This window comes from Alligator sinensis, unplaced genomic scaffold, assembly GCF_000455745.1.
Source record: "Alligator sinensis unplaced genomic scaffold, ASM45574v1 scaffold125_1, whole genome shotgun sequence".
Classification (NCBI taxonomy): Eukaryota; Metazoa; Chordata; order Crocodylia; family Alligatoridae; genus Alligator; species Alligator sinensis.
In genome coordinates, this window is record NW_005841893.1 from 1812989 (window position 1) to 1834395 (window position 21407).

At 45.1% G+C, this 21407-nt stretch overlaps 1 protein-coding gene across 1 annotated transcript in view; it reads left to right on the top strand.

Moving 5' to 3' along the window:
• DMP1 (dentin matrix acidic phosphoprotein 1) overlaps window positions 1-4157 on the top strand; it is an 8561-nt gene extending 4404 nt beyond the window's left edge. Inside the window, exons 4-8 of the mRNA XM_006018102.1 lie at window positions 499-531; window positions 953-1052; window positions 1115-1368; window positions 2032-2377; window positions 2438-4157. Coding sequence (XP_006018164.1) covers window positions 499-531; window positions 953-1052; window positions 1115-1368; window positions 2032-2377; window positions 2438-3555 — 1851 coding nt within the window. The 3' untranslated portion in view covers window positions 3556-4157. The remainder of the gene's footprint in view (window positions 1-498; window positions 532-952; window positions 1053-1114; window positions 1369-2031; window positions 2378-2437) is intronic.
• The last annotated feature ends 17250 nt before the right edge of the window (window positions 4158-21407 follow it).

Below are 21407 nucleotides of genomic sequence, written 5' to 3' on the forward strand. Positions count from 1 at the left end.
CTCCCAGCGCTGCTACATTGCATCCTGCACCTCCCTGCCCCCCTCCCCGAGTAAGGTGCCCCCTGGTCCACCTGGGCAGGTTGTCCCAGCCCCAGTCCCAATCCCTTCCTCTCCCACGCCCCCTTCCCCCTCCAACCCCAACAGACTTACCAGCTGGAGGCAGCTGTTAGCTGCCTGTTTAGTTTATGGCCGAATCTCTGAATTGGCTGAATCTTTTTCCAAAGCCTTTCCATATCAATTCGGATGCTTTTAATTGATTCAGAGTTTTTATTTGGTCTCTTAATTAAATTCGGATTCAGAGATTCGGTCCCTGAATCGGGCCAAATCGAATCAGCTACTGAAGCTTCACGCAGCCCTAGTGTATGCCCGAAACCACTTGTGATTTCAGTTTTCCTGTGACTTAAATCCTCTGTTTTGAACATCTCTATCAACTATAGGTAAGATTACCATCTTGATCAATTTCTGGATGTAATTTTGAAAAACACTTTCTTTCCACAGGTTGATTCATCTGAGATATCAGCTGCCCTCAGGGTAACTATTATAACATGTCTTTTATTTTTCCTCAAATTTAGATAAAAGTGATTTTAATTAAACATGTCTCTGAGCACTTTCAAGCAAGGATATTAAAATCAGAAATAGCATCCTTTTAGCCCAATGAAGTAAATAAATAAGTAGATATTCTTAGAAATACATTCATAAGTAATAAGCATTCTTATAAATAAATAAATGAATAAATATTCATTAGCATAAGGCAAGCAGAAACTCTTTACAAACAATTAAAGGTAGTGCACAGGCATAGGTGATTAACAGAGTCTTTGCTGCTTACCTACCACAAAGATGCACAGCAATTAATAGGTTATTTTACACAAGTGGACATGATGCCCCCCCCATAATTGTAAGCAAGTTTTATTGTAGTCTTACTCAAACTACGTTCATGTTATCTTTCCTGCAGTATGCAACAAGTGAAGAAAGTATGAATGAGGTAGAAGATCCTGCTGACAAGGATGGTGAAGACACTGACAGCAGCCCTTATGACAGTACAAAAACTGAAGGCCTGCTGAAAAGGATGGTGAAGACACTGACAGCAGCCCTTATGACAGTACAAAAACTGAAGGAAGGGACTCTATTGCTGATGAACATGATGACATTTTACATGAGACCAATGAAGGCAATAACTACCCTGTTGGAGTTTCTAGCCATAGTAATGAACATCATACTGAAGACCTCAGTGGAAATGATGTTGATGAAAGTATCGCTCAGGACAATGATGATGACGACAATAGTGTCAGAATTAAGCAGGCTCAACATAAAAATTGGGTCTATCAAAAAGATTCTGTGGCCCTGGAAGAGCTAAATGAACATTCTCTGGTAAGAGTACAAACATCTCCTGAAGGAAGGTCGGTTTCCTAATAGATATAGAAAAGTGGTTTTTCTGAAGTTAGGCAGAAAGAAGGGCAGGGTGACATCTTAGAGACTAACTGGCATGAGCTTTCAGAGATGACAGCTTACTTTGTCAGATTCTGTGAATGCTATGAATGCCAGTTGTCTATGAGGGAAAAATATTTAGGCTTCTCTATGCTACACACTTACCGTGTCAGGCAGACATGCCCCTAAACACACCGTACTGCTCTGTGCAGGAAGCCTTCTGGAAGCAATGTAGCTCTGTGTCTGTGTCACTGAGAAACAGAACCAACGAGCCCACAGGAGACCACTTGCAGCAGTATGAGAATGTGGCTATCATGCTTCTGATTCAGGAGGTAGCCCATGTAGAGTAACACAATGCATTTGAGGGCAGCATGTCATTTTTTAGCTGTACATTTTAATCCATGCAAGGCAAAATTGATTTCTTGTTATATATCTGTAATGCCATGGACTTTTATGGAATGAGCTAGGTGTAAGTGATAGTACTATTGAGCCTACATGATTTAGCATTTATACGTATGTTTAAATACGTGATGGTTGTGTGTATATGTATTAGAGTATTTGCAAAATACAGCTGACTACATTAACCTCCCTTCTCCACACTTCTAGGAGGATGTCAGTGAGTTCCATGACCATGAAGATCATCATACGGGTGACAGTCAAAAACCAAAACAACATTATAACACTGAAGACAATGGACCCCTTTACAAAACCAAGAGATTCTACTCTCAGAAGTTCAATAAGGAAATAAATGATCTGATAGATGAGGAGGATGACAGTGGAGATGACACCTTTGATGAGAATCAAGGAGATACAAATGGAAAAGATCCTAGTTACACTGTTAATCCCAGTGGAGTAGATGAGTATACTGCATTTGATAGTGGAGTTCATCACAGAGGCCATGGAGATACTGCCGTTAGGAAAAAAGACAGTGACAGCAGCAGCAGCAGCAGCAGCAACAGGCAGGGCATGGGTTCTCCAATCGTGCCTGGGCCCCGACTTGGGGCAGAAGCAGGGGGGGGGACCAGCAGCGAAAGCAGAGGCCTTGACAGTAGAGAGTATAGAAATCACATTGTTAGCAGGTATGACCGAAGCTTAGGAAATATCAGTTACAGTGCCAGAACTAGCCACAAGGAGAGCTATGATTTTGATGATGAAGGAATGCAAGGGGATGACCCATCCATATTTGAGAGTGAGGGTGGCAAGTCCAAAATGACCCGCAGTGCCATTCATTCCAAAGAGAGCAGTCAAGAGAGCAGTAGGGAGCCCCGCAAAGCTAAGCTGAATGGCATTAGTAAATCAGTGGAGCACTCCAACAGCCATAAGTTCCAAAATGATGGTAATAACTCAGGAGAGGATGACAGTATAGAGCAGGATAATAGCCAATCCATGGAAGCAGATGAAGCCAAATCCGGAAAGGACAGCCAGTCTGCAGAAGACAGCAGTCATTCTGAAGAGAGTGTTGCCAGTCACTCGAGGAAAGATGTCAGTCGCTCAAGGGAAGACGTCGCCAGCCAATCAAGTGAAGAGAGCAGCGAATCCCATGAAGAAAATGAGAAAATCTCCAAGGAAATGAAGAGCAAATCAAATGAATATAGCGGTAGCAAATCTAAAGACAGAGACTTCTATGAGGATGACAGCAAGCCAGTGTCAATTGACAGTGAATCTGCAGAAGACCAGGGAGATAAAAGCAAATCACGAGAGAAGAGCAAATCCACAGAGGACAGCATGGAGTCAGAAGAGGACAAGAATGACTCCATTTCTGTTGACAGCAGACTATCGCACAGTAAATCAGATGAGAGCAAAAGCATATCACGAGAGTTAGTTGGCAGTGAATCACATGAAGATGACAGGTCTGAAGAGGTGCGAGGCCAAGATAGCAAATCTGCAGAAACCTATGACAGTGGATCCAAAGAAGAGGAGCACAGTCACTCTAGAGAAATGGACAGCTACAGTCACTCTAGAGAAAGAGACAGTCATTCTCGAGAGGATGCTACAAACAAATCAACCAGTCATGAGGATGACAGCTTACCCAGGAGCATTGAAATGGAAAACAGAAAGCTAATGCTTGATGTCTATCACAACAAACCCATTGGTGATTATGATGACAATGATTGTCAGGATGGTTATTAAAACAGTTAGCAACAAATCAACTATATGCAGGACTTTTGTGTGAAGAATGATTACCTTTTAATTTATTTACCACATACACAGTATAAGTCCAGCTGTTCCTATTCAGAACTTCAACTGGGGCTTGCTCAATATGAAGTAAAATGATACTAAGATGGTGCTTTAAATAGGAAAACTGAGTGAGAAACTGATCTGCCATACATGGAACCTGAATTAATACAAAAAAGGGAAAGTACAATATTAACTAGTAATTATATATGAATGTTAAAATCTGGTATTTTCTGGAGAGAGTAGGGGGGGAAAAGATGGCACACTAATAGGCTCGTGTTCTTTTATAATTTGTTGTTTAAATTTTCACTAGCATTGTTAGGAAATACTTTGAGCATTAAGGACAGAATGAAGCCTTAATTTTATTGCCTAAATATTTGTATCTTGAACATCCTTAAATTCATTTGTCTACCATCCAAAGGGAATTCTAATTGAAATAAAAAGCAAGGCAGATAGTCACTGTATGTACCCTGTTTATGGACTCAAACTTTGTTATACAATGGATGAAGTACCACTTTGATATTGGATGCAAGTAATATTTTGTAATAAAATGTACAGAAAACATTGTGTTGTATCCTTTTGCATTGATTGTATTAACTTTTCAATGTTAATATAAAACTTAATCCTGTTTATTTGCTTAATTAATATTAAAACAGACTAAATAGTTGTTGGATACAAATGTCCAACTCGGGATCCTTAAAATTCTGGTTTATTAGGCAGATTGAAGCACTGTAATGAAGCTAAATCATAAACCTTGGGGCTGCCCCCCCCCACACACATGCGCGCTACACGAGTCAGGTATACCTATCCCGCAGGCGCTGGAGTCTGCTGTTGAGGTTTCTTTCAGCGTGGTGTTATCTTCCAGAAGGGGGTCACCGGCTGGTCCTTCTGGCTGGACAGGTCGGGTGCTGGTCAAGTTGGAGATCAAGAGGGCACCCCTGAGGGTCACTATTCACTGCTTTTTATCTGTCCGTGGCAGACTTTGGTGACTCCCCAGTTTTCAGGTTTGCCCAATCCAGGGGTCGTTGACCCTCATGGGACTTCCCCCCTCAGTGGCTACTGGATGGCATCTGTCAGCCCCAGGGGTCATCCGCATGTATGTGCAGGTTTCGGAGTCCGTTGATGAATTTTGAATAGGGTTCTGGGAGCGGTTGATCTGGAGATATTCAGCCCAAAAGTTGGTCCCTGGCGTTGATTAACTCAGGCCAGGGCTTCTAGCCCTTGAACAGTGACATTTAGAGATTTCCCGGTTGTTACATTGTCTTCTATTGAGTTCTTCCGTTGGTTGATCTGCAGTTTCCCAGGTGTTAATTGCTGCCTGCTACCATGTTACACATTCAACCACTGATTCACTCGCTCTTTTAGCAGCCAGCCTGATACAGGGAAGGGCAGTTTGATTCCTGCCCTTGTTACAATGTATAATTTACTTATGAAACTAAACACATTTAGTTGAAAGGTGAGGAGTATAAAATATAAGCTACAAATGCCATGGCACACAAATAGATAAAAATACCAAAATACAAGGGGAGATACAAAATGCACACATACAAATTTTAAAACACAATTCCTTATCTTAAAGTGAAAGAAAGAGGAAGGAAGAAAAAGGTAGAAGAAGAGAAACATATCCAGAGAGGGGAGAGCAAATTCAGGCAAGAGGAAAAGGGGCTTTCTGCTATATAGCCATGTGGTTGGAGTCTTTATTGTTATTATCTATTACATTAAAATATAATATTGTTACTTTGGGATCAAGCTGCAGTGAATAGAAACAAAGGGTCCTCTCAAACTGGTATGTTTAATATTTTAAATGCAGAAGTGCAGTACAACTGACTCAGATTTTCATACATCTTATAACCCACTCCCCTTTTCCCAATTGGAAAGAGTAGGGAGCAATACTAATCTCACAATGGTTCTACATAAAGTAGCTCAAAAGACTTCAATGAAGACATTCCTAACTTGTCCTCACATCAGTGAGAGCACATTGATTGTTGTGTGTGCCAGTTCTGGAGCAGGAGGAAGCCACTATTTCCAGGCATCCTTCCTTGAAATATATGATGAGACATGCTAGCAAGGGTACTATTGAGACAAGCCATTGACTCTTCTCTAATAGTGCAGCACCATCCTCCGATGCCCTTCTTGTCAGCACAGCAACACCCACTAAACCCACAGGGAGTGCAGATTTCCCTCCTAGACCAGCCCAAGAACTTCTTCATAGCTCTATGTTCAGAAGTTTACACTCATATGTGTGCTCTTGTCTGACAGGTCCACCTCTGTTCAAAATTCATCCAGTATGTGAATGTTTGCGGCCAGATTTTCTTCCACCTATTAGGTGTATAAGTCCATTTCACCCTGCTTGATTCCCTGAAAAACAGTTAATGCAAAAGGTGGATGAGTCCTCCTCCTGCTCTTCACTGGATTTTTGTAACTCATCCTAAAGGGTAAGATCACAGTGTGTTACAAAAATAGATGCATTAATGGATTCTCAGGACTTGGGGTGGAATAGAATTGTTCCTAGTTGACTTAGAGACCTAATAGGTGGAATAGAATCTGGCCCTTAGTAATCACACAGCTAAATTTTCCTATTGCCAGGTCCTGGGTATGGGCAGGCCAAGGGGAGTCTACCTGTGAGCAAACATGAGAATATGAAGTTCTCTGTGTTTTTTTCTCTCTAGGCACTGTATGTCCCACCCAGAACAAAAATAACAATAAAAGGAATTATGCACGGGATGTGAAAGCTCTTCTAAAACCCATTCATGTCCTTGTTGGTAGTTATAAGTGGAGAAAAGAAGCCCTGTAAAGGTGTGGCAATGGGGTCATGTCTCCTGAAGTTTGAAGAAGCTGGGAGGGAAGTGTGGCCAGGCACTGGTAACAGCAAAAGGAAATAGGAAGAGAAAAGAGGGAAATTTTAATGGACAAAACAAATGGAACTCAAGAAAGCAACTGGAGACTAGTGGTGATGCAGGCAGTAGGGAGGGAAACAAAGCATGATGAAGCTGGAGGCTGTCGGTCTATGTGGGTGCTGGTCATAGGATATAGGGAGAATGTCTATGTGGGTGCTGTCATGGGATGTAGGAAGAAGGAGAGTGGGCCTACCTGGATTAGAAGATGGGGATGGACAGGAGCAAGGCAAGTAGACTTAATGGCTATGCTCTCCACCTTTTGTAATTTCAGAACATTACATCTTTCTATGCCCAGCATGTCAGTCAGAACTGCTTCCCTGCTGCAGCAGCTTGGCTAGGGGCAGGTTCAAGTAATACCACCCTTTGCTTTAAAACCACGTTGATACATCAGTCCTCCTAACATCCAGTTCTTTATGGAAGCAAGTTCAAGTGTGACCAGACCCCTTGGAAATACATCTTCTTATATCAGGGCACTAGGAAAGTTGAGCAGTCCTGCTGACATACTGAAATCCATAGCAAACAGTAAAATATGAAGATGGACAAATTTCCTGCAAACAGCATATCAGCTAGATTAACTTTTCTAATTATGTGTAACATTCTGATTTGCTGTCATATGCATGAGTATTCTTATGCACAGGAGATAAAAATTCAGTAAACACTCTTGTTTTGCTTCAGTCTCATAGCTGAATTCAGGTCTGGAATGAAAGTCAAACTTACAACTGCATGCAGACAGGAACACGTAAAAGGCCAGAAGAGAAAGCTGTGCAAATTTTACATCTATCTGTAACATTATCAAAAGTAAGAAGCTCTATACTTGCAGTCCAGTGCCTCAGTCTCTCAAATGGAATTAGCCTAGGAATGGTGAAACAGTAACATATATAGTTTCCAGTATCTGAACCATGTCATTGAAAGCTAGCTTGGGTATCTCCACATGGCCCTGAATTATGCCTTACCTATACACAGAAAAAAAAAAATCTCTGTTTACCATCAAATACATGCAGCAAACAGTTTTTCCTGGGTCCTGATTCAAGGTTACTGAATCTTTCCTTTGCCCTCAGGGAGTTTTGGGTTGAGCCATGTGGCTGGACAAAGTTCCCAGGAACAGGCAAAATTGTTTTGCACACCTAAGGGTGTTGACAGATATGCAGCTCCCTGGTCTAACTTATGGTGCTTTACAGAAAATGCCATGCGTTAGACTGACCCTCCTGCCTCAACAGATGTTCGCTGTTGGGTTGCGAGGGTGGGGGATTGAGCTCCATTTTGGAGCTGATCCAGCCAAGGTGCTGTGTGTTTGCAGTTCCTCTCCCCTAGCCCTACTCCCCACTGAGCTCCAGTAGTGTCTGCATGATGGGAGGGGAGTGGAAAGGGAAGGAGCTTGGGCTGGGGTTTTCCCAGCCTGTGCTAGGAAAGCCCCCCTGAACTGGGGGCTCCAATCTACCCACCCACCTCTAGTGCAGGTGGCCCAAGCTCCCTCCCTTCCCTTCTCCCCCCACCTTCCATTGTGCAGGCAGCACCAGGGGTGGGGCTCGATTGCATCAGCCCAGCCGCCCAAGCAGACAGAAGTTAATGAAGGTGCTCCACTCTGAAGCGCCTTCATCTGAACTCTCATATAATGAGGTTTAATTTGTCATGTGATTGGAGACTTAAGGCAGTCTGCAGCCATACACGTCTGTCAGGGCATGGCTGTAAAGCACTTTCATGGGACCAATCACATGAGAAATGTCCTGTAGCCCCAAAGGAATAGGGATTTCAGTGATACCTGTGAGTGAACAGGGAAAAAAAAAAGCATTCTGGCACTGCCCAAGAATTGCAGGAGGAGAAAGAGCCCTAGGCTCAGGGAGCCCTCTGTTGTTTAAGAGGGAAAAAAAACCTGACTGGACCAGGCCTCATTTGCATTTCTGTTCTGACAGGTTACAGGACTTTTATTAAAATGCTATTAAGTTTTTAATTTGGGGGATAATTAAAACTTATTATCTTGGTCACATGAGGTATGGACAAAAACTCTGCATCAAAAACATCTTTTGCAAGTGAGTGCTGGGGCAAAGGCATGAAAAGGAAAAAGACAGAGAGGGAGAGGAAGGAAGGAAAGACTTTACTTGTTTACTTTTTAGCTACTTTATTCAAGGGTTTGGGGTACAAAAAGCTGGCCTCTCTGGGGTCCAGGTGCAATTCACAAAACAAATTCAGAGAAATCACGATCAAACCAAAAGCACCATGCCATTACATCATAACATCACACTGTGACAGACACCTTCACAGTATTATACTGTAGGCTGCTAAGGGCAGAGCCTCGACAGATCACAGCAGGGTATGTTTGGTCACGCTAGTTGAGCTGACCAGCTTTATTTTTGCTGTTGGCTTTGGCCAAGGACCCACTGTTCAAGGCCCTTGCCTCTGCTGCAGCCAGGCTAGTAGATAATACTCAGAGGCCACCCAGGCTTGGTAGTGATGCAAAACAAACAAAAGAAGTTAAACAAATAAGTTAGCACTTAGCTGTCTTCCAGTGGTGCTTCCAGATTTCACCTTCTGGTTGCCTCTTATGTTTCAGAGGCTTTGCAGAGCCTGCAGGCTTGTGCAACAAAGCAAATGATCAAGCAAGCAAACAAACAGAAAAGAACCTTGCTCCAGGCTCTCCCGAAGGCTACCTAACCCCTAGTAACTCCAGGCAGCCTGCTCCCTGGCCAGGTGCAGCCCTTTGAAGCTGCTTTCAGTGTCTTTTATCCTTCCCACTCTGGGCTCATGCGGCTAACTCTCTCTCACTCCCCACACCTGTGTCAGTTCCCTAGGGCAGCCAAGGTCTCAAAGAAAATTACCTTTTCTTGGCCATCAGTGGGTGCATAGACACTGATGAGTAGCAGGTGGTGTTGCACTCATGCGATGCGGACAGTCATCAGGCAGCCGGGGACAACCTCCCACACCTCTGCCATGTCAAGCTGCAGCTGTGGGAATAGGAGAGTCGCAACTCCGGCACTGAGGTTGGTGCCATGGCTCAGGAACAAGTGGCCTCACCAGACAGCATGTCAGGCTACCTGTTTGAGCCCTTTGGAATGTATCTTTTGGCGCAGGAGCTCCAGGACAACCTCCCATTTCACCAAATCTCAACACCCATTGTCAGCTGATTGGCAGGACCTTGTTGGCAAGGCTCTCCTGGAAAACGCACAGGAGGCAGGGGCCGAGGAGAGGCCAAAAGGTCTTGTAGAACTTGGCAGGTAACCCTTTGAGGTCTGGGGCTTTGCTGGAGGCAAGGCCAGCTGCGGTGTCTGTCAGTTCTTCCAGACACAATTCCCGCTCCTGCTCCCTCGTCTCTAGGGCACAGAGACATTGCAGGCCCTCATGGAGTTCCCGCTTGGCCTCAGGGCAGGATGACTCAGCTGCAAACAGGTTACAATAGAAGGTGACAGTGTGATCAAGTACTTTGCCCAGGTCTGTGATTACCCGGCCCTCAGGGGTCTTGAGGTGATCTAAGACTTTGCTCACTGCCTGCCGCCACTTCAGGGTGAAGAAGAAGTGGGTTAGGGTGTCAGTTTCTGCCATCTCTTGGCAGCAGACCACGCTCTCCACCATGTCACTCAGGCATTTCCTGCAGAATCGGAGGCTCTAGCACAGCACCGCATCACTGCCGGCAGCCAGCAGGGCGGCCTCAAGCTCTGCTATATCTTCCTCTAGCTCCCGGATATGCCAGCGAAGTTCATTTGTAGCCAGCTGGGTGTACTGCTGGCAAAAGGCCTGGACCTGTACCTTGCCCACATCCCACCATAGCTTCCAGGAGGAGTAGCTCAGTCTCGTGGCCTCCCAGCCCCGCCAAATGTGGGTGAAGCAGTCCTGGAAGTAGGAGTCTTGAAGCAGGCTGATGTTGAAGCACCAATAGGCTGCCTGCACACAGAATCTCCCTGGCAAGCTCAGTTCACAGCAGGCCAGGCCATGATCTGACAGGCCCAAGGGAATGATACGGCCACTGCACAGGAGTGGCAGATGGTGCTTGGCGACATAAAGGTGGTCAAGGCGGGCCATGGTGAGACCACTGGCATTCATCCTGGCCTAAGTGTACTGGCACATGTCAGGATGCAGGGCTTGCCAGACATCAACGAGGCCTGCAGTCTCCAAGGCAGACTGCAGCTTGTGGGCTGAGGACAGGTGAAGCTCAGACCCCGTGTGGTCGAGCAAGGCACAAATGGTGCAATTAAAGTCCCCGCCTATGAGGAGCAGGTCATCATCCTCCTGGTTGCGGCAGCTATTGAGGACAGCCATCTTGGCCTGACCCAGTAGAAGGATGGTCTTCAGGGCGGCTGCTGCCTCTGGCAGGAGGGCAGCCTGGATGTCACACAGGACATGGCCCATGCTGTGGATGGAGCGCACGCCCAGCCGGGCAGTCAGGGCCTGGGTTGATGGCCAGGCTGACCGAGTGGGGTCAAGGAGATGGCTCAGGTGGAGGACATGCACCTGGATGAGAGTGGTCATGAGGCTGGCGGAGGCCAGGCTTGGCACAGGGCACCTCAGGGCTGGGTTGTGTACCAGGGGCTCCCTCAGCAGCTGCGGGAACTGCAGGTGCTGGGCCTGGGGCTGGAGGTGGAAGGTGGCCTGCCAGACTCATACCATACTGCTGTACAAAGCCGGAAGCACTGCCCAGTTCAGAAGTGTGAGGTCCAACAGGAAGTGTTCCTGGTTGAAGCTGAGGGCCCCCACTCTCTGCAGGAACTGGCATGCCAGTTGTTGTCAGGGTAGGAGCTTCTCACCATAGAGGAGTCGCTGGGCACTGAGCCTGGTGGAGGGGGATGGCACACAGTGCCGGTGGTTCACACCACCTCCCTCCACTGGGCAGCAAGTCTCTAGGCACTGAGCCCAGTGGAGGGGGGTGGTGTGCAGTGCTGGCGGTGCGCGCTGCCTCCCTCCACTGGGTAGCAAACTGCTCCACTGGGCAGCAAGCAGCTCCACCTCCCTCCACTGTGCTCAGTGCCTAGAGGCTTGCTGCCTGGTGGAAGGAGGCAGTGCGCAGCACCGGGGCTGCACTCCACCTCCCTCCACTGGGCTCAGCGCCCAGCAGCTCCCAGCCTGTGGAACTGAGCCCAGTGGAGGGAAGCGAAGTGCAGTGCTGGGGCTGCTCTCTACCTCCCTCCACAGGGCTCAGCTCCTAGCAGCAGCAACAGCCACCCACCCACACCCCCAGGAAGGCTCTGCTGGACTCCTCTGGAAGTATGAGCAAAACTCGAAACAGTGTCAAAACAGAGAAACTGTTTTGATGAAATGAAACAAAATGAAATGGAACAGTGCTTTCAAAACTAAACTAAACTCAAAACTAAACGCTGTTCCGTCGAAATGTTGAAACAGAAGTTGAAGCGAAACGATGCTCTTTTGCACAGCCCTATTGCTTTATGTTTTTTTCAGTTGAAACCCTTAGATAATTGAACTTTCTTCTGCCAGCACTATGTGACAGAAGGGTTACAAAGACTTCAGGAATTTCTTAGAGAAGAAATCCAAAAGTGTAAAAAATCAGTGGGATAAAGACTTTCAACAGGAGGGTATGCTAAACCAATGGGTAAAGTTTTTCACTGTAAACGTACTGTTTTTCTATTAGTAAGCAAGTTACTCTTATATGCCAAAATATAGAAATTTAGTCTGAGTGTTTGTATAGATGCACAATGGACAGGCCCTCACTTTTCCATATGTTTTGGCAAAGTAGAATTATAAATCATTCATGTTTTTAAACAGGTACATGTTGATACATGGACATTCAAATCCCTCTGGAGCCAGGGATATGTTTTCTGGGAGCAGAAATGGATCTCCAAATTAAAGGTCTAAAAACTGTTCATTTTCTACTATTTACAGAAAGAAAAAACAGACAATTTATGGACCCAAATGCTTCTGATAACACTGGTAAGACTCTAAACTAAATTGTTTCTGATTTGAGAGGATGTAACTTTTTATGTACTAACTTAAAGATAACTTTAAATAAGTAGTGCAAAGTAATTAAGTTTTGATTGAAGCTCAGTGTCTCTATATTCAAAAGCTTCCAATGTTTTTATGTCTTATGTATTCAGTTCCCAATCCACCTCTTTATATCATACTTATTGGTTCCCTCCCCTCATGTTTTTGATGGAGTGCATTAGTTAAAATGAGAAGCATTTTTGTTATGATAAGTACAGTGCTTATTATGGGAATCATAGAAAAATTGTCGAGTATACCACAATCCAGAAGCACAGTTACATAAAGCCAGAAGAAATGAAAACAAATGCAGGTAAGGCTGAAAGCTGAAGTTTGCAAATGAAAGAGAGAGAGAGAGAAGCAAATGCTGTTGATCTGTCTATTTTTAGCACCATTATTTAGCCATAGATCAGTGTAGGAAATTGCACTGTGATTTCTCCTATGCCCAGCAAGTGGCACTGCTGTTCAGGTCAAATGATGCATTTCTTGTTCTGAGTTGAGTTACACGCCTACTGTTTTAACATCTCAAGTAAGACTGAAAGACTGGAAAAGGGATTAGGACCTTGTTTTGTTTCTAAATCCCTCCCAAACCTATATCATACTAGGTAAGAAACTGAGTCTGAGCTCTAAGGAATTCTAAATCTGCAAGAGGATGTGCCTCCTGAGTGCAGTAAGTCCACATGGTAGGAGACTTATATGATATGTGTAGTAGGACACAAAGGCTTCTTTTTGGTTATTTTTGTTTTCTGTAACATTTAGGATTCCCCCTTGTTTAGGAGACTCTAGATATCAATGATCTGTCAGCTGGGACAAAATAGCCATTTTGGTAAAAGCCAATTGCAGGCAATTCTGAACTAACCTCTCATCTACATATGGGAACAATTTGTTAAAGATTTCAGTAGAGTGACAGAATGATCCTTAGAGCAGAAAACACCTCTTGCTATACTACTCTTCTCTTGCAATAACCAAGGGTACAGTTCCATAGGCATTATTTATTGCCAAGGATAATGCTTATTGGTGAGACCATCACATTAACTTTTTCCTGTTTGAAAGCTTGCTTTAATTTATTTTGATGGAGTTGTACACAAATGCAAGCATCACACTCACTTGAATGTGCTTCTAGCACCTACTGCAAAAGTCTGTCATATAGGACATGAGCTGTATTTACATCTTTTAAAGACTGCATAAAGCTGTGGCAGCTAGTCACCCTGTCCTGTGACACATTATAGCTTCTTCCATCCAAAAACCTTTTAAAAAGAGAGAAAAGTATGCTTCACAATAGCACCTTATTGCAAGAGATGACACATTTTTGGACCCTATAGAGGATTAGGGATAAACACGTGGTTAAATTTTTTTTTTACCTTTACGTCTTCTTGATTCCTCTCCATTGGAGGATTGAGGTTGTGGTGGGATGTGTACATCACTAGCCAACCCAGATCATTGATTTACAGCTAGCTCAGTTTACTAGCATAGGTGTGTGTATGTTCAAGAGATAAGATCATACAGCTGAATTAAAAGGTCATTTGTTTACTGCTGTTCCCAAAACCTATGAAGTTTCCAGCATTTGACTTTGTTTCTTCTCTTACACAGGTTTAACTGATTTCCTTTAAGTTATTCCAGATGTCCATCAATGTGAGACCTGAATCAAGGCTTTGGAGCTAAAATCCTATACTCCTTCCTTTTTTTTTTTTTTTAGGCAATGCCCTCCCCATCAATTGAAGCGTGTGTGTTTCATGGATCAGAACATAGCTCTTTATTTACACACTGCAAATGTATATTCCACTCTTGCAGTCAGATCCCTGTGAGCAAATGCATGTGAGAGCCAATGAGCATACCTGGTCCACCTACATTCCAGGTCACTGGAATTAAATGACCCAGAGTGGAGTCTGTAGCAGTGGGACCTTAATCATTCTCCCATGAATTTAGGCTTTGGGATATGAAAGGGTTCCTCTATCTTCCATTAAGGACTGAGGACTCCTTGCAATTCTGTATCATTCCTTCTCTTCCATATGATGCCTTTTGTTTCCAACAAATTTTCAGATCTGTTTCATAATTAAGCAAGCAATAATTGTGCAATGGTCAGAACTTTGGAGAGTAACTCAAATGGGAAGAAAGTTAAAGCATTTCAGAATTTTGATGTCAACTTAGCAGTGATGCTATCCTTTTCTCATATAGAGTTAGTTGAAAAATATTGGATATTTTTTCCATGAAAAATTGTAGAAAACAAATCAAAAGGCAAGAATGTTCTATTAGTTCTATGGATGATCAAAACATGTTTCTGTGAAAAAAAATCTCTCTTCCATTTCTATGAACTAATTCTGACTTTTCTGGCCAGCGTTATTTGAAAAATTGATTTCTTGAAACTTAGACTCATAGAAAATTTGGGTTGGAAGGGACTTCAGGAGGTCATCTAGTCCAACCCCCTGCTCAAAGCAGAACCATCCTCAGCTATCTCATCCCAGCCAAACTTTGTCTAGCTGGGTCTTAAAAACCTCCAAGGATGGAGATTCCACAACCTCTCTCAGTAACCTGTTCCAGTGTTTTACTACCCAGCTAGTGAGAAAGTTTTCCCTAACATCTAACCTAAAGTTCTTTTGCTGCAACTTGAGACCATTGCTCCTTGTTCTGTCATCTGTCACCACTGAGAACAGTCTAGCTCCATCCTCTTTAGAACCTCCCTTCAGGTAGTTGAAGGCTGCTATTAAATGCCCTCTCAGTCTTCTCTTCTCCAGACTAAATAAGCTCAGTTCCCTCAGCCTATAAGTCATGTGCCCCAGCCCCCTCACCATTTTCATTGTCCTCCACTGTATTCTCTTCAGTTTATCTGCATCCTTTCTGTAGTGGGGGGCCCAAAACTGGGCACAGTACACCAGATGTGGCCTCTCAAGTGCCAAATAAAGGAGAAGAATTACTTCCCTCAATCTGCTGGCAATGCCTATACTAATGCAGCCCAGTGTGCTGATGGCTTTCTTTACACACTTTTGGCTCATATTCAGAGTACTGTCCACTGTAACTCCCAGGTCCTTTTCTGCAGAACTACTGCCCAAACAGTCAGCCCCCAGCCTGTACCTGTGCACAGGATTGTTCTGTCCTAAATGCAGGACTTTGCACTTGACCTTGTTGAACCTCATGAGATTTCTTTTGGTTCAATCCTCCAATTTGTCTAGGTCTCTGAATCCTAGCCCTACCCTCCAGTGTATCTACTACTCCATCCAGCTTGGTGTCATTTGCAAGATTACTGAGGGTGCACTCCATCCTATCTTCCAGGTCATTGATGAAGATATTGAACAAAAGTGACACTTGGGGCACTCCACTTGATACTGGCTGACAACTTAATATCAAGCCATTGATTCCTCTGAGCCTGATGACAGTTTTCTATCCACCTTACAGTCTATTCAATCAACCTGTACTTCTTTAGCTTGCTTGCAAGAATGTTGTGGGAGACGGTATCAAAAGCTTTGCTGAAGTCAAGTTATATCACAGCCACTACTCTCTCCTCATCCACATAACCAGCCATCTCATCATAGAAGGCAATCAGATTGGTCAGGCATGACTTGCCTTTGGTGAATCCATGCTTACTGTTCCCAATCACCTTCTTCTCCTCTAAATGCTTAGAAAGAAATTTCTTGAAGAACTGCTCCATGATTTTTCCAGGGGCTGAGGTGAGGTTGACTGTTCTGTAGTTCCCTGGATCCTCCTTCTTCCCTTTCTTAAAGATGGGCACTATATTTGTCTCTTTCCAAATCTGGGACCTCCCACAATTGCCATGTTTTCAAAGATAATGACCAGCAGCTCTGCAATCACATCGGCCAACTCCCTCAGCACCCTCGAGTGCATTGCATTTGACCCTATGAACTTGTACACATCCAGCTTTTCTAAATAATCCCTGACCTGTTCTTATGCTATGTTGGCTGCTTATCTTCTCCCCAAGCTGTTCTGTCACGTGCAGTAGTCTGGGAGCTGACCTTACCTGTGAAGACTGAGGTGAAAAAGGCATTGAACACTTCAGCCTCTTCCACATCATCTGTCACTAGGCTGCCTCCCCCATTCAGTAAGGGACCTATACTTTCCCTGATTTTCTTGTTGCTGACATACTTGATTGAATCCATCCAGGATAACCTATTCTTTTGGCCCTGGTTCTGCTGCCACTGAGCTCAATAGTGAAACTATCACAGACTTCAACTGAAAAAGACCTGAGATAATATTTTGACAGCTCTTTTAAAGCTCAATGTTCTATCCAGAGGCTAAGGGACTATTTCTGTGGCATACTGTTTTGAGGGAGCAGAGGAGATGCAGGTGACTATGCCTTGGTAATGAGGCCAAACCAAAATGGCAGTGTTTGGCCCCCTAAACAACTTTCCACCTGAGTCAGTGCCTCACTTTTCTTCACAAACAGAGGGGCACTGTTCAGATTTCAACAGTTAATTGCTTCAAACCAATTTGGAATGCAAAGGTAATAAGCAGCACTTGAAACCTTTCTCGCACATCCCCTCTTTCCTAGCCCTTGTGGTTCCAGATATGGTTCAATACCAGAACGCTGTGGTTGGATCAAAAGCCAGTTTTCAAACTGGGCTTTTTTGCACATGGTCACCTTTCTCCTTCCCTACTATTACTGGGAGCTATATTTTGAGGAGCCAGGAATGTGACCAGATAAAATTAAATGAGAATGAGTGATTTCAAACACGTTTTCATACACTGTGACCCCAGTGCCAACTGAGGGCTCTATTTTTTTTTTTATATAACAGAGAAGGCTTGTGGTCATCAACAAAAATTACAAGAAAAGGATTATGAATATTTCTTTTAGCACCTGGCCACTTTCTTCCCCTCCGTTTGCTCTGAGCTGTATTTTTGGAACACCACAGGAATGAAGATTTTTTTTTAAAAGAACGTTTTACATTTCAATATTTTTAAAGCCCTCACCTATCCCTATGACAACTTGTGTGGTTATGTGTCCTCTTTCTTCAAATTTAACGCAGGTGCCGGGTAAAAGAGGACATAGAGAAGGCAATAGGCAGAAGTAGGCATTAAACAGCAGAATGTTGTGAGCAGCCTGGTTTCCCTTATTCTAGTAAAGATTCTTACTTAACATAAGAAATTAACTTTTTCTGCAGCACCTGACTGTCATCACATGCCACGGTTCTGCCCATGTCTGGTGATGCTTTCTTGCTGTAACATAGTAAAAGAGAATGATTTTCTGGGGAAAAACTCAAGACAGGGGTTGGCAACATTTTTGGGCAGAGTGCCAAAAACACCCACAACCTCCACTTGTAAGTTGTTGGCATTCTAGGGGCGGAGGGTGGGGGAGCCACAAATGGCCTGAACCTTGTTGTGGCAGCACAGCCCCAGCCCCTTCCCTGCCATCTGCCCTGAGGCATGCTTGCATCCACCACCCCCAAGCCAGCCCAGGGCTCCATGGACCCCAATGCAGCCAGTTTCAGCCTCCTGGCTGCCTGCCACAGCCATACCAGGCTCTGGGCAGATTCCTTCTGCCCATTGTGGAGGCTGGGCTGCTCGCAGCAGGTGATGGGGAGGCTGCAGGCAGTTGCCCTGTGGAACCCCGGCCTGGCTTCTTGCTGGTGGTGGGTGCAAGTGCACCTTGTGGCACATGGCAGGGAAGGGGCTGGGGCTGCACTGTCACAACAAGGATCGGACCCCTCAAAGCTTCCCTGCTGTCTGTCCCTGAGGCACGCATGCCAGACAAAATGCCTTTGTATGCCTCTCTCTGGTACACGTGATGGGGGTTGCCTACCCCTGTTCTAAGATTTGTTTAAAAGCTGCAAGTTATTACATGACCAAAATATCATAAAGTGACATTTCAAAATTGTTAAAAGATACTTCAGGCCAGATAATAAATGAAACACAAATAAGAAAGCATTCCCTTTCATTTTCTCTGTTAATCTTACTGATCTCTGCTTTGCCAGGTCTTCACTAAGTGCCTGCAGTTCTGACACACACACAGTAATGCCAACCCATGGTGTTTGAAATTCATGATTCATGTCTCAAAAGACCATGAGGTTGGCCTACATTTTTAAGAGATTTTTTTTTTATTGACACATGGGGCACATCTACAGTCTCTGGAACTATGCCAGGGAGCATCAATAGTAAGTCACCCCACACCCAGTCCATACCCACTACCTCCCCAGATGGAAATAATGTAGCTGCCTTAGTGTAGTGCAAGGGTTTTCAACCTTTTTAAACAAGTGTACCCCTTCTGCCTCAAAGTTTCACCTCATGTACCCCATTATATTTTTATCTTGTTTTTAAGGGGTGACAGGGGGGAGGCAGGTGGCAGATCAAGGCTCCTGTGGTGAGGGAGGGAGTGGGGCTGGGGCTAGGGTAGGAGCAGGGGTAAGCACTGCACAGCTGGGGCGGTGTGTGGGTCAGGGTCGTGAGAGTGGCTCATCCAGGAGGGTGGGGAGGAGGGTGGCTTCTGTTGCTGTGCACACCATGGCAGAGGCCCAGGGGGCATGTGCCCTCCAGATCTGTGCACAGGACTGCTGCAGGCTGAACTATGCATTCTGCTGCTCCCCCAAGAGCTGTGTGATGCCATGTGCCTGTTGCCATCGGGTGGGCAGGAGACAGACACATAAACACACACACAGATGCAACCATACACACACACACGCAGATGCAGACACAGATACAGACAGACACACACATATACACACACACATGGAGATGCAGAAACACACACAGACACCCCCCCGGCAGGTAAGTGTGTGCGGGGGGAAGGGGCCAGGTGGAGAATGGTGGCTTGCGGGGGGAGTGTATCTCTGTGTCTGCTCCCAGGAGCAGAGCTGGGGGGGCGAGGACAGTGATGCCCCTCTGCAGGCTGTACACACACTGCCCAGATGGCTGGATGGCGGGGGGCTTGCATGCAGCAGCCACCTCTGCCCCACACCGCTTTCTCATGGCCAGTTGCGTATGCAGCTCTGCGGGCTAGTGGCAGTGGCGCAGGGTGGTGATGGTGGCGGCAGCGGCCACTACGTGTGAGCCCCTCCCTCTGTCCAGCCAGTGGGGTGCCATATGTACGGCCCACAGAGGAGTACCACTGCCCTCACCCCCCCGGCCCTACTCCTGGGACCAGGGACAGAGAGCGAGCTGAGCTGAGGTGGGGGGTAGGGAGATGCTCCGGTGTACTGTGTGGGACCAGCAGCACCCAGTGTTTCCCTCCCCCTCCCCCAGGTAAGAAGCACTGTATGGGAAGGCACTGGGAAGGCTCCATCTCTGCCCACCTGCCTGCATGTGTGTACCCCCTATGGCCTTTCTAAGTACCCCTAGGGGTATGTGTACCCCCAGTTGACAACCCCTGGTGTAATGTATCAGTAAGAGCTTCAGATTGAGTGAGTTTATTGGTAACTGTAGTACTTCCTTTTTTATTGTGAGGTAGTGGGCAAGAGTTGGCAAAAGAGTATCCTTGACATGGATGCTGATGGAGTAGATATGTCCTTGGGATTATTTTCTTTACCCCTGGTTTCTAAAACTCTAGATGGCATTCACTTCAGATTTTCAAAACTTTTCTTTTCAGCTTTAAGGGCTATATATGTTTTATTTTTCAATGGAAAACTTAAGTTTTCTTGAGTCAAGCAGCAGAACTTTCAGAAAAATAACCAGTACTGCAAGACTTGTAATGAAGTTGTGAGAACTGGCAGTCCTGCATGCAAGAAAAGACTCTCATTGCTTCCAGAAAAACTATTCACCTCAGTAAAGATCAAAACCCAAATAAGCAATTTCCTCTCCTTGTTCCTCTCAGAATTTGCAGCCTTGACTCCTTCTGTCACACTTCTGGGCACCTAGAAAAGAGAAGACTCCAGGGAGATTTGGTGGCAGCTTACAAATATATCAGGGGAGAACATCAGGGGCTAGGTGAACAACTATTCACCAAAGTGCCCCAGGGGAAAATCAGGAGCAGCGGTCATAAACCCCTAGAAGAAGGTTTCAGACTGGATATAAGGAAAAACTTCTTCTGGGTTCATGTGACGAGACTCTGGAATAGAGTCCCAGTGGAGGTAGTGCAAACACCTACCCTGGAGATCTTGAAAAGGAGACTGGATGCAAACCTTGGTGGGGTTATTTGACTCCAGCAGTCTTTCCTGCCCAGAGTGGGGGGGGGGCTAGACCTGACTAGGGGTATGTGTACCCCCAGTTGACAACCCCTGGTGTAATGTATCAGTAAGAGCTTCAGATTGAGTGAGTTTATTGGTAACTGTAGTACTTCCTTTTTTATTGTGAGGTAGTGGGCAAGAGTTGGCAAAAGAGTATCCTTGACATGGATGCTGATGGAGTAGATATGTCCTTGGGATTATTTTCTTTACCCCTGGTTTCTAAAACTCTAGATGGCATTCACTTCAGATTTTCAAAACTTTTCTTTTCAGCTTTAAGGGCTATATATGTTTTATTTTTCAATGGAAAACTTAAGTTTTCTTGAGTCAAGCAGCAGAACTTTCAGAAAAATAACCAGTACTGCAAGACTTGTAATGAAGTTGTGAGAACTGGCAGTCCTGCATGCAAGAAAAGACTCTCATTGCTTCCAGAAAAACTATTCACCTCAGTAAAGATCAAAACCCAAATAAGCAATTTCCTCTCCTTGTTCCTCTCAGAATTTGCAGCCTTGACTCCTTCTGTCACACTTCTGGGCACCTAGAAAAGAGAAGACTCCAGGGAGATTTGGTGGCAGCTTACAAATATATCAGGGGAGAACATCAGGGGCTAGGTGAACAACTATTCACCAAAGTGCCCCAGGGGAAAATCAGGAGCAGCGGTCATAAACCCCTAGAAGAAGGTTTCAGACTGGATATAAGGAAAAACTTCTTCTGGGTTCATGTGACGAGACTCTGGAATAGAGTCCCAGTGGAGGTAGTGCAAACACCTACCCTGGAGATCTTGAAAAGGAGACTGGATGCAAACCTTGGTGGGGTTATTTGACTCCAGCAGTCTTTCCTGCCCAGAGTGGGGGGGGGGCTAGACCTGATGATCTCATGAGGTTCCTTC